Here is a 13,344-nt window from a genome sequence, read left to right as displayed (position 1 = left end):
AAGCCAGTATGCCCCGAAGCCAGTATGACCCAGGGCAACAGTTCACTCAGAGAACATCAAGCTAAGGTGTGCTCCCATCAACAGCCCAGTTCAACCCTAGACAGCTCTTACCGTCTTGAAGACTTATGCTTGCTGCTCTCCTCTTTGTCCCTGTGCCTGCGCTCTCGGTGCCGATCCTCTCGCTCCCTGCTGCGATCTCGACTCCGGCGGTAGTCACGCTCAAAGTCGTAGCTGCGCTCTCGGCTGTAGTAGCGGTATCGTTCATCATCACTTCAGAAGAGAAAGTAGAAGTGAGACAGAGGAACACATTACTTGTGGACCTCAAAGTTAGGAGCCATGTTTACGGGACTGTAAAACCCCATCCTGTGACCCTGTCACCGCTTCCTTTATCAACAGGCTGAGGTATTTGGGATGCTACTGAAAAAACCCATCACAATGAGCTGCTGCTGCTTATTGAACCCGAGCTGCAACGCAATCACAGTTTCTAACCGCAGTGAAAGAACTTTCCCCATCTGCCTGTTGCACAAGCCCCAACAGTTGAATAGCACTGCTTTCTCCTGGCCTCTCAAGGCAAAGAGTTTACAAAATCTGTTCTCTGGATTTGCCAAGGGAGTACCTTACCAGCAGGTGTGTGGCCAATGTCTCAGGGCTTTTGCCCCCACAATCCTTCTGGAATATGTCCAAGACATCAGCTACCTTGTTCGAAGACAAAAGGAACATGCTACTCTCATCATCCTGCCTCCCCTGGTGCTGGATTTTTACTTCACAACGCTGTTGTCCCACATAACCTGTACCTTGTGTGAGTTAAGACTAAGGGACTATATTCTTCCCCATGAGTTCAAAAACTCAAACTGTGAGTACTGCTGACACGGCCTTTCTGCCCACACCTATCTATCTGCTCAAGGTACCTCATTCAATCCACATACAGGAGCAGGCAAGATGTACCCCAAGTTCAGATACATCCCACGCTCCCCTTCCCTCTACACCCCATAGTCCCTATTCAAATTCTGAAAGCCAGAAGCTAAAGGGTTAACAAGTCCCACTGTTGGAAACAATATTCAAACTCTGAGAGAAAGGAAGTCTGAAAAATCATCCGAACTCTCATGGAAACAAGCTAGAGAGATAAATGTCCAGTATCAATCATCTGAGTGTGCTCCAAAGGACTCCACTAAGCACAGCTACTTGTCCTGCTTTGGCAAGCGTGATCTTAGAGGTCAGCGTGCTCCAAAGCACCCAGAAATGCCAACAATGTGCTCAGGAGAGCTGACCACAGGACTTGGCTGCAGCATGAACCTGTCCAGGAAGTGTGGGAGTCTGAGCTCTTCAAACTGTAGCAAGTTTGTCTTCTGCTCTGTTCCTCCCCCATCTACCCACAGTGCCCACAAGCTTGTAAAGAAAAAGGGGTGTGGGGGAGGGGAAGTTAGGAAAACCTTGCCCTATTTGCTCACCCCTGGGGCCGGGAAGTTCCCCGGCAGGCAGCACCCCTCTGCTAGGAATGCACATTCTGATCATGTTTTGAATAACTATTGGTATTTCTGAGCCTGAAGCCTGCAAAACACTGACGCTGCCTGTGACAGAACGAAAAAGTGATGGGTTTAGAATGAGTCTCTGCAGTCTAGCCTTCACTTTAGCCCTCTAGATCAACGCTGGGAGGCTGAAGCCTCCTTTCTCAAGTGCTCCCAGCACTGCTGTCACCCGAGATCACATCGGTTCCCACCAAAGTGGTTGTCTCCAGCAGAAGCGCCTGGGATTTACATTTCCCGGCTGACTCCTGGTGAATGGCACTCCCTGCCCTGAAAGCCTCTAGAGAGCTGAGCAAAGCATGGCTGGTTTTCCCTTTGATCTGACAGTTGCATTTAGAAAGACAAGAAGCAGCAGCTTCTATGGCCAATGTTTCACACTGAGCTGTGAAATACCTGGTAAACAGAGAGGGGCTGTTATCATTTACTGGCCTCACATTACAGGTGGGAAAGCAAGCCTAACTGGTTCTGCTGGATTAAACAAAAAACCAGACACAGGAAATCACCCAGTGACAACGGCTCCTAGGTTGTCCTCTAGTTATTGATCTAAAGTATCTCTTCCCCAGACAGTTTCAGAAAATGAAACTGGTATAATCTGTAATCCCATCCCTGGACCAAACACCTTCTTGTGTGACTGGGCAAGGCCACTGCTCCCCACTGGGCAGGGGTGAGCAGCAGCTGTGGAAGCCCAGCACTCACAGACTCACAGCATGGGAGGGATTGGAAGGGACCTCTGGAGATCATCTAGTTCAACCCCCCTGCCAGAGAAGGATCACCCACAGCAGGTCACACAGGAACATGTCCAGGTGGGTTTTGAACATCTCCAGAGAAGGAGCCTCCCCAGCCTCTATGGGCAGCCTGTCCCAGTGTCCAGTGACTCTCACAGTGAAAAACTTTCTCCTTATATTTACATGGAACCTCCTATGCTCCAGCTTGCACCCATTGCCCCTTGTCCTACTGTTGGACATTGCTGAGAAGAGCCTGGCTCCATCCTCCTGACATTCTCCCTTTACATATTTATAAACATTAATGAGGTCACCCCTCAGTCTTCTCCAACTAAAGAGCCCCAGCTCCCTCAGCCTTTCCTCATAAGGGAGATGTTCCACTCCCTTCATCATCTCTGTGGCTCTGCGCTGGACTCCTGGAAGAAGTTCCCTGTCCTTCCTGAACTGTGGGGCACAGAACTGGACACAATATTCCAGATGTGGCCTCACCAGGGCAGAGTAGAGGGGGAACACCTGTTCACACAGCACTCACTTGTTGTATTCGCTAGTGGTCGGAGTGCGGTCTCTGTCTCTCTCCCTTTCCCTTTCGCGCTCACGCTCCCGCTCCCTCTCGCGCCGGGATCCCGAGTACTCCCAATGGCTGCTGCTGGAACTGCTTGTGCCTTTGTCCACCGTTGTCACCCAGGGCGTGTGGGACGTGGAGATGGGTGGGTAGCTGATGAAACCTGAATCTGCAGTGAGAGAGCAGAATACTTGTTCACCTGAAGCACTAACAGCATCCTCTCTGTGCCCCCCTTTCCAAAGACACCCTCTGCAGGTCCAGCTGAATCCAAGGAGACAACAGTGGCCCAACCCCATCCTGTCCTCGCTCTCCCTTTTTACTTTCAGCAGTTTGCTAAAAACATGTGAACACACATATCTTAAGATCAGATACTTCAGAGACGTCACTGCAAAATCTCCCCAGCCCCTTACACAGCACAGTACTGCAAGGGCTGTGCTCCTGCTCTCTGTAGGTCCTGCTATAAGGGACATGCCACAAGGGCTTCACTGAGAAGTTTCAATCCATCCCTCCCAGACATCCTGGCTTAGACAGCAAAGGTGCCTGCAATGCTCAGGCACCCCTGTGCTGCCAAGCTAGCTGAGTTCAGTTAGCCCTGGGGCTCCTGGCCACCCTTACAAGGTCTCACTTCTCACCAGGTACCTTCTCGCCTAAGGTGGCAGCTGGGGAGAGCCAGGAGCACCAGCTGTTCATGAAGGATGCCACCTGCTGAGCCCCGAGCCACTAGCACTTCTCCATCATCCAGATGCTGGCCTGCTGGGGCCTGCTCAGCTGGACCAGCAAGGTCATATCCCAAAGCAGTAACAGCTGCTGAAAAGCCTCAGGTAGGACAGCACTTGGTGCTCCTGTTTCTCAGGGAGGCTTCCTACTACCTACTCCTCCCACCACCTCCTGCAGAGGAGACAGCACAGTGCTGCTGCCTGCGCTTCTGTCTGCTCAGCACAAGTGCTGGTCACTAAGGAAATGGGAGAGAACGTGGGCACTGCTGGCAGGGCTGCAACAGGGAAGGAAATCTGCTGAAATCCTGGCACTGCCTCTTCCATTACAAAACAAAAGGAGAGAGATGCCTGCATGTGCCCGTAGGCAAGAAAAAGTGGGGGAGGAGGACATTCAAAAGCTCAGGGAAGAGATGCAAAGGTGATGGCTGTGCTTTTCCCTGAGGGTGGGGGAAAAGGATGAGAGTATGAGCGAGAGTGTGCATGCAAACAAGCAGAAGAACAAGCTGCTGAGGCACGTGGGGAAGCTTCTCTGTTGCCGGGTATGTGCATTGAAAACAGTGATCTGAGGCTCAGCACTCAACTAGAAAATTGCACTCATCATCACTGCAAAACATTCAGCTTTCCAAACACTGTATGGTGCAGTCAAACTCAGCATGTGTGTCCAGTGACTGGGATAGACTGGGATAGCAAGACCCTCAAGGTAAAGCAAGTATGATGGTCCATCAGCTTAAGAAAAGCCTGAACTACCAAATCCCAGAGAACAGAGATAAAACCAGTGTGACTGTTCGTTATCTTCAGTGCTCACCTGCAGAGTTGTAGCCAAATGGAGGTGGCTGCCTGTTATTGTAGCTGGCTGGCTGGCTTTGGAGAGAGAGAAAAGGACGCAAGTTACTAACCCACCAGTGACCCCTTGCAGGTATGGCTGTGCTGCAAGTTTACCCCATTTTTTTCTGAAGGTCTGAAAAATCCTCATGGAAAACCCACGGTTTCAGTGAATCACTTTGCATTGCAAACTATCAGAAATACATACAGGTGCAGTAGCTCTGCCACACCTTCTGAAACTGCTGCAATTCAATGTACCCCACCCATTCTGTAAAGCAGACAGGCTTTATGTCCTGGGACATAACCAGTGCTTACAGAGTACCTGGAGAATCTTTATAGAAAATATCTGGAGTAACATAACATGTATCAACCACTCTGCACTAGACCTACACTTTATTGACTCTTTCTGGTGCCATGAAGATGATCAATCAAGTTAAACACCCAGAGGATTCCCTATAGACTCCACTCTCACCCTCCACCCCAATCCAAGACTAAGAATTATAAGCACTGGTTTTAGACCCATCCTCCTCCTCCTCTCTTCCTCACTACGTACGGATAGCTCAGCCTAGGTGTGGTCTTACCCATCCAAGGTTGGAATGAGGAGAGCTGGTGGTGGTGCCAGAGGAGGCGGGAACAACCCTAGGGACAGAAGCGTGTAAGTCATCACAAAGATTTCACAGCTTGCCATGAGGGAACACAACTTCATTGCTGTTTACAGTTAAAAGCAGTTAAAGCATCTTTTCACTATAAACAAAGCCCTGTTTGAAATGGAGTAATTTTCCTCCAGGGTTGTATCTCCTACCAAAATTAAAACCCTACAGCTGTCTTAGTTCTGTGGGGGTATGGAAAGAAAAAGAAAGGAAGAACTACCTTCTCTTTTGGCTTATTCATCTTAAACGTAAGATTAATTAAGGAGAGAACATTAACCCTTACAGTCCTGTGGAAGACAGAAACTCAGGTTCTTGGGATGTAGACACATTGCAACTACAGCAAAGGTTTTACTGCTCCACTGATTAAGATGAGTAACTTTCTCTTACCAATTTTAGACTGGATGTGAGGAAGAATTTCTTTGCTGAAAGGGTTCTGAGGCATTGGAAGGGGTTGCCCAGGGCAGTGGTGGAGTCCCCATCCCTGGAGGGACTGAAGTGTCATGTAGACATAGTGCTGAGGGACATGGGTTAGTCAGGGACTTGTCAGTGTTGGGTTAATGATGGGACTCGATGAGCTTGAAGGGCTTTTCCAATCCAGGCAATTTTGTCATTCTGTGAAATCACCTAACGCAGAATTCACCTGGTTTTGGTTGTTTTTAAAGCAAGCCAATTTTCTGAGCACATGTACATTTAAAAATCATGAGAAAACAGCACCAACAGTGCAGGGGAAGTTGTCTGAAAGGTCTGACGCTTTAAAAATGGGCCCAGCGTCAAACTTATGAAGAGTTATTACACAGAATCACAAGGCAGTATCTTCAAGAACACAGAAAAGAACAAGCCTTACGAGGAATGGCTGAGGGAACTGGGGTTGTTTAGTCTTGAGAAGAAGAGGTTGAGGGGAACCCTTATAACTGTCTACAACTCCCTGAAAAGAGGGTGTAGCGAGGTGGGTGCGTTTCTTTTCTCCCAGCGATAGAAAAAGAGGCAATGGCCTTCAGTTACACCAGGGGAGGTTCAGATTGGATGTCAGGAAGTACTGCTTCAGTGAAAGGGTTCTCGGGCACTGGAATGGGCTGCCCAGGGAGGTGGTCGAGTCCCCATCCCTGGAGGTGTTTAAAAGATGGGTAGATGAGGTGCTCAGAGATCTGGTTTAGTAGTGGACAGGTATGGTTGGACACGATGATCTCAAAGGTCTTTTCCACCCAGGTGATTCTATGATTTTACAACTCTGTGAATTAAGGAGAAATTTATGAAGGCCACTTTCAGAAGTGACATACGCCTGGGAATCCAAAGTCCTCAACCTTGACCAATCCGAAAGTGAGAAGGATGCTGACTGCTCCTAAAAGAACTTCTTAAACTAGTGTCTGTAACTATAAGCAACTATTAATTCTCTAGGCAGCTGCCAATGCCAATATGAACAGACTAAGCACCCATTGGCCTGGCTTTGCATAAAAATTTCTGTTTACTATAAAACAACAAAAAAAGGAGGAAACTGTACTGATACAAAGGACAGGAGTCCTCTGACTAACTGCAGCCATTTACATTAAACCTAGGTTCTCCAAGCTACTGTAGGTTTTCCATATTTCCATTTGGAAAGCCCAGGGCAGAGCATGAATACAAAAGCATGGACACAAAAGCTGTGAATCAAGTCCAACATGTCTGACACATAGTGAGAACAAGCACACCAAGTCCAAAGTGCTTTGGGTGCAGACTTTTTTCAGGTACATGAATCAAGTATAACACAGAGGCAGTGGCCTGACTGCATGTATGCAGTCACCATTGACCTTGGATTGTCAGAACTACGACATCTGGTCAGAATTATCACTCCAAATGGGCTGCTACACAAACAGGTAAATTTGTTTTCCCTGGACTAGGCAAAATTTCCAGTAGAAAAAAAAAATTACAGCTAGAGGAAACTCAGTTTTATAGTAGCTCTGAATTAGTGGGGTTCTTAACTGATGCACAAGATATCGGTTGTTCCATTTCTTTATTAGTATTCACCATCTCTACTGCACATCAAGGAGCAAAGGTTTCTGATGGAAACAGCACTTGTTCTGCTCAGTCTCACACTCCAGACTCCTACAGAAAGCACCAACTTGTCACTCAGACTTTTCCTGCACAAATGCCGTAACAAGAACTAAACCATTTCAAATCCAAATAAGTGGCTTTTGCCACCTGAAGTTCTCCATTTCACTCCCTAGACTGATCCACTTCAGAGACAAATCAAGATAGCATTAAACAGCCCTACAGATTATTATTTAGGTCCAGAATATAAGATAAGCAGCTAGAGTTCAATGCTGCATTGGAGTTTATTAGCTTTAAATTAACTGTGCTCTAAAATGGGTCTTGGTGTCATCCTATCTCATGTTCCTTGATCCAAACGCTCAGACAGGGCCATCTCTGTGTTCAGAATCACTGCTGTTATTAAGAGAAAGTTAACACCTACCTGGAATAGGACCGGGTGGTGGCAGACCTGTGGAGATAAATAAGCAAGCAAACCAAGTGAGTACAACAGGTAAAGCATGTCATCTCTGTACCTCAAACTAAAGCAAAAAGCACACTTTTGAATAAATTTCACATATTTGAGCAAACAGACCAGCGGAAAAATTGGTGCTATTAAAGCAGTAACTAGGCTACAAACATTATCATTTTCCCAAATGATGATTTTTTACCTTTACATCATAATTTTAAATGTTGCCACTCTCTTACACTGGAGAATTCCTTTTTCTGAGTGTCAACGTACAAACAATTGATTTGGCCTTCAGAACAACAGAAGGAGCTGGAGAAGAGAACCTGCTATAGCCACCGGTGTGTACTTTTGCTTGTTTGTTTTATTTTTTTTTTAACTTAAAAAAAAAAAAAATGTCAATCATAACTGCATAGAGAAATCAGACACCTTGGTCAACAACCGAAAGAACAAGAGAACTATTCATCTTGATTTTGCCGATCATTTTAATGACAGGCAACAGGAAAACCTATCATGGTCCACCAGTGAGTACTGCAATAATAATCCTCCTCAGATTAAAAGTCCTGACTGCACTTTTTATTCTGTCTCTTCTGCATGTGGAGTCAGTGCAAAATATAGGAGTTACAGCATGATGTGCTCCTCGTGACTTCTCAGAAGCCTGGCTGCTGCCTACAGGACCAGGGAAAGCCCAGAGCGTGGCCTTCGCTTCAACCTTGATGTGCTATTTAAGCTGGAAGCAAGAGGGGCACAGACATGACTCATGCTGGATCACAAGATGTGCAGACTTAGTAGGAAATGAAGACAGAAAAATGTGTCTTAGGTCCTGGTCAGTATGTCTGTAAACTTGCACTGGAAAGGGTCAATAGAAAAATGACCCTATGCCTCCTGGAAAATGCTGCACGAGTAGATATTTGGCCTTTTCAGTCACAAAGTTCTTTGTTCTCTCCACCAGTGTTACCGTATTTTGCTTGGTGCCCAGACAGAGTACTACTGGCCTCCGTGTTTCAGATGCATTAAGAAACTTTGTGGAAACCGAGTTATTACATGCACAGAAGAGACAATGAAACTGTTCTGTAACATGGTGCTCAAGGAAACAAAGCAGAAAACAATCAGAAATTTCACCTCCTCTATCTCAAAAAGTTTCAGGACTCAGTCTGTAACTGCAGAGGCAGAGGGAATTCCTGCAGACACAGGACTTATCTTGACAGTGTCTTCTCAAGTGCCAAATGCTCTTAGCACAATACAAACCCATCTTGTTATTGATAAGAGCATACAAACTTGCCAATGCTGAGGACTGACCACACCCAATGGGCTAGAAACCCGTGGTAAAGGCCTCATTTATATTATTTATATTTTGCTTTTAAAATGAAGCACCACTCCAATGTCTGCACTGGACACTAGACTGTTCTAGGAGCAGTAAGAATCATCCTGCAGTGACAGTTGGTACAATAAAATGCACAGAAATAAACATGAAAAGATATAAATTTTGGTATTTCAAGGCATAAACCAACCAAGAACTGACCTGGACTAGGAGGAAAGTTGTTTGCTAGAGCTGCCAATTCCAGCATCACCCTTGGAACACTTGGAATCAGTCACAGCCAGACAGGATCCTGAACTAAGAGCCTGCTGATCTGACGCAGGATAGCAATTCCTGGGTTCTTAGCTTCCTCCACAGATAAACAGGAACCCATTTCTTCGTACTTATCAATAAAGCAAATGGATCAGTAGCACCCAAAGGCTCTCTCACAGAAACACAGCCTGGAGCTTTTTTCAAGGAACATTTTTTAAATATCCAAGGGCAAATGTTAAATAGGCTGATGCAGACACTGAACAAAGATCAGCCAGGTCTAAAGACCCATTACCTGATTGCTCGACTGTCCCATAGCATCTAGTGATTAAACTTTTGATTTGCTCCAAGCCTGGGATGTCCTAACTTGCAGTCTCAGACTGCCCACGTACTACTGTGTGAACACATACCTGGAGGATGCAGGGGAGGTGGAACAGAAGTCACTGGTGGAGGAGGGTGGAGGAAGTGTGGTGGAGGTGGCCCAGCGAGCGGGGGAGGCGGTGGGCCTGCTGGTGGTGCAAACGGCTGTTGCTGAGGTGGCTGTTGGGGCTGGGATGGTTGCTGGGGCTGCTGTGGGGGTTGTGGCTTACTTCCATGGTCTCCAAGGACCTTAGAAGGCAGAAGAACAGGAAGAGAGCATTTTAATGTCTTTGCTCCTGCAGCTAGGACCTCACTGTGCTGGTATAAAGGGAGAATCACACCAGAAGAGGCAGCACTGTGATACCTGGAAAGACCAGGCTATGCTATACCCAGGAGATAACATCTTTTGGGGAGGAAGGAAGGTTGATCAAAGCAACTGAGATGCTTAGCAACGCATCTTCTCTTAGGCAGAACAGCAGTGAGATTAGATTATATACACAACTGTGCAAGACAATTGACATTTCGGTGTTATGAACAATTTTGTTCACGGCAACTTGCACAGACACAGGCTTCAGATTAAAAGCTGCCATACTTGAGGGTAACACAGTAGTGCTTCTTCTTTTTTTAAAAAAAAAACAAACCCAAATTTCTCTTTCCTAAGGGCAGCAAGAAGCCAAATTCTGCTCTAGAGTGTGCCCACGTAGGTCAAAGGAAGCCTGGATTCACGTCTGTCTGACAAAAGCATGTCACATACCCACTATCGCTGATCAATATGCTGAGATATCAGAATGACCTGGAAATACAGGTATCAGTGCTTGGAAGTGGGAGGAACAACAACCATTTCCCAGCAAATTCTTTCTCTTAGGCAAACTCTTTTTTGGCCATTGTTGGCCACTAAAAAAATAAACAGACAACAAAAACACATGTAAAAACAAAACCAGGAATTGCAACCAGATAGGGGAAAAGTTCCATATTTGGGGGTTTTCTTGGTGAATTAGGAGTGGTTGGTAGGAGGAAGGTGGTTAAGAGAGAAGAGTTCTTGGCAGATGGTCCTCAAATCCTACACACAGAATCATCCTGCCTAGAAGCCAAGCAGAACACTATGATCATACACTGGCCATGCAAGATCAAAACTGAGCCCAGTTCTAAACCCCAGGCTTTTATTTCTTATAAAATAAAATGATGCTTAAATCTAATGATGCTTAAGACTAAATGTTACTTCAAAGTAAAAAGAAACAAGCCCCAGGCAGAAGTCCTCCACCACAGAGCTGGAGACTCCAACCTGACAGTGGAAGGGAAGAGAACAAGACACTAAATGCCTCCCAGCTACGCACCCCAAGGAATACCTTGGGAGGGCTGATGAGAAAAGGAGCTTGGGCCTTGCCATTCAGGTGGACAGGTTAGTCTTTAAAGGACAATCCCTAGTTCCTAGCAAGATAAAGTTTTTTCAGTTAATTCAACCTTCAGAAGGGAATTACATATGGCCTTGATAGGGTTGATGCACTACCTGCTGCCTTGCAGATAGAAAATTGACAAGGGAGGTCAGGAATGCACAGACATTTGCTCATGGTTCACTAGAAGTGCAATAAAAAAAATCAGAAATTTGTCAAGACACCACAAAACAATTACCTGAATTGGGTTCTCCTCAGAGGCATGCTTATCACGACGTCTTCCTTCTACTCTCCTAATTGTGCCTGCCTGGCCACCGATCACATCAATTGTCCCACCCAGCTTCCTGGTACAAAGCAGAAGTATCTTTTTAGGCTCAAAGACATCAGAAGGAGCAGTTTTCCTGACTAACAGACAGACTTCTCCTGTACATTCTTCTCCACCCGGGAAAAATCTCTAGGGGCAGCATTCAAATTGGACAAGAGGCGAATGAGAAGTCCTTTTTCACTTTTGAACAATTTGAGCTCTGCTGAGAGGAGTGAGTTAGGTCTCTCTGATCACCCAGAGACACAATCCAAAGAATCACCACACAGGGGTGTAGTAACACAGATTGCACACTCTGGTTCAGAGCTGAAATCCTTTATTCACCCTCCAGATTTGAATAATCATTCCCACGTCAGGCTCAGAGAAAGTGGAGAATATTTATCAGGAGAAGCCTTTAATGTTATCAGCCCAGGTTTTTCCTACTTTCTGCCCAGTATTCCAGGTGTTGCTGACACCACTGAAGTTATTTACAAATCGGATTCTCAGACACTTTTTAGCCCATCTCCCTGGGGTCTGTTTAAAGTCAAAGGTTTTGCCACTGCCTTCAACGAAATCAAGGCTAGAGCCTTGGAAAAAAAAAATTAATATATAGCCAAGAAACAGTGCTGCCTATGCACCAGTGGAAATCAGAAACAGAACCTACAATTTTCCGTGATCTTTTATCTTCATAGCCAGGTGACTCTTAGAGGACGAACATTTTTATGGAAGAACAGTTTTATAGAAGTTTATTGTAGGGTCATCACAAGCAAAGGTTTGTGAGAGAGAGAAGCACTTGCAACTGAAGTTTAAAAATTCCTCATCCTATATTCATGCAACAATTGGTTTGTGTAAGTATGGCCTTAGACATATTTTCCTGCAGATAGGACAGATAAACTTTAGCATTTTCCCAAGTTAGACTGCAAAATTTTCTCTCTCAGAAGGATATTTAGACAAAGTGGATACAAAAATGCCGGCTAGTTGGAGAGATACAGTTTTCTCAGGGAAATCTGCTCACTTTGGGTTCAAGAAAAAACACCCAACCAAACAACTCACTGCTAAGCTCATGGTTTTGATACTGCTATGGTGTACAAAAATACTCATTCTGGTCCTGACCAAAAGCTCTGATGCTGCAGGATCAGAATCTTGTGCCTCAGTACTTTCAAAACCAGACTGCAAGTTAAATTGGACAAATATACTGTATTGTTACAATAGCATCAGCTTATTTTGCAGTAAATTTTCAAAATAATCTCATGAGATACACAGAACAGCTGGAAGCAAACATGACCGATTTGGTGGCACTATGAAGGGGGACAGAAATGCCAGCAAAGTGCTTAAATGCAAACAGACTAAGCAAAGCTTTAAAGCTTATACTTGAAGCATAGAGTTGGTTCTCTTCTCAAAGTGGAAAGTTGGAATGCAGGACTGATTTCTAAAAGACAGGTGTGCAGAAGATGTAACATCAGTAAAGCAACAGCAACTCCCAGATCCCAAAGCTCTGGCTCTTCTGGTTTCAAATAGTTTTGTTTTTCTGAAGCTTTTGATAAAAAAAAAAATCAACCTCATAAGGTCAAAGTGGTTTTCCCAGCAGAGGTTGCCAATCAAAATGACTCAATTGTTTTGCTTTGTCCAGCCTTGTGGATCCTCTCTCACTGGAGAAACTAACTGATCAGCAGGCATCAAGCAGTGCAGCATACAGGTTCAGAAACCAATAGCTCCTCTTATCAGCTGCCAAACATGTAACCCACTTCCACTTAAGGAAGCAAAGATTAACATCGTGGGAATAAGTAAGCACAAGAAGCCAGCAATATAAGCCCTCCAAGCTGAGGTATTTGCCTTGGTTTTTCTATTCCCAGAGATGTGTCCCTTCAGCTGGGATACAGATTTCCCTCCCTGTGCAGCCCTATAGTAAGGTTATCACAAAGGAGAGGTAAACGGGTAGCTCAGGGCTGCACAACCCTCAGGACAGCACTGCTGAAGATGATAGTTAATGAGTGACCACAGCAGCTTCCTGTAAAGTTTAAAAGCTGATTCTGTTTCAGGCCTGAGGAGATTCAGATATGGCCCAGGTGGATCCCAGTTACCCCTATGAGGAACACAGTGCACCCAGGTTTTATTTCTGCATTATCTCTTACCTATTAGGAGGAGGTCCAGCCTTCATGCGTCCTCCCACCAGAGCCAAGAAGTCTGTTTTGAATTCTGTTTTGATTATGTTGTTTTCCACTTCTTTTTCAGCATTTCCTGTTCTTCCTTGCTGAACCTACGG

The 13,344-nt window shown here is 45.5% G+C and overlaps 1 protein-coding gene across 1 annotated transcript in view; it reads right to left on the bottom strand.

Annotated features, from left to right (window-relative positions):
* LOC104531300 (pre-mRNA 3'-end-processing factor FIP1) overlaps positions 1 to 13,344 on the bottom strand; it is a 26,677-nt gene that overhangs the window by 2,777 nt on the left and 10,556 nt on the right. Inside the window, exons 7-14 of the mRNA XM_010176151.2 lie at positions 13,214 to 13,338; positions 11,019 to 11,124; positions 9,440 to 9,638; positions 7,442 to 7,468; positions 4,927 to 4,984; positions 4,329 to 4,384; positions 2,778 to 2,976; positions 112 to 270 (exon numbers count right to left, since the gene is read on the bottom strand). Coding sequence (XP_010174453.2) covers positions 112 to 270; positions 2,778 to 2,976; positions 4,329 to 4,384; positions 4,927 to 4,984; positions 7,442 to 7,468; positions 9,440 to 9,638; positions 11,019 to 11,124; positions 13,214 to 13,338 — 929 coding nt within the window. The remainder of the gene's footprint in view (positions 1 to 111; positions 271 to 2,777; positions 2,977 to 4,328; positions 4,385 to 4,926; positions 4,985 to 7,441; positions 7,469 to 9,439; positions 9,639 to 11,018; positions 11,125 to 13,213; positions 13,339 to 13,344) is intronic.

This window comes from Antrostomus carolinensis, unplaced genomic scaffold (genome assembly GCF_000700745.2).
Source record: "Antrostomus carolinensis isolate BGI_N321 unplaced genomic scaffold, ASM70074v2 scaffold4429, whole genome shotgun sequence".
NCBI lineage: Eukaryota > Metazoa > Chordata > Aves > Caprimulgiformes > Caprimulgidae > Antrostomus > Antrostomus carolinensis.
Note: the sequence above shows the minus strand (reverse complement) of the source record. Positions and strands in the feature narration are given on the sequence as shown.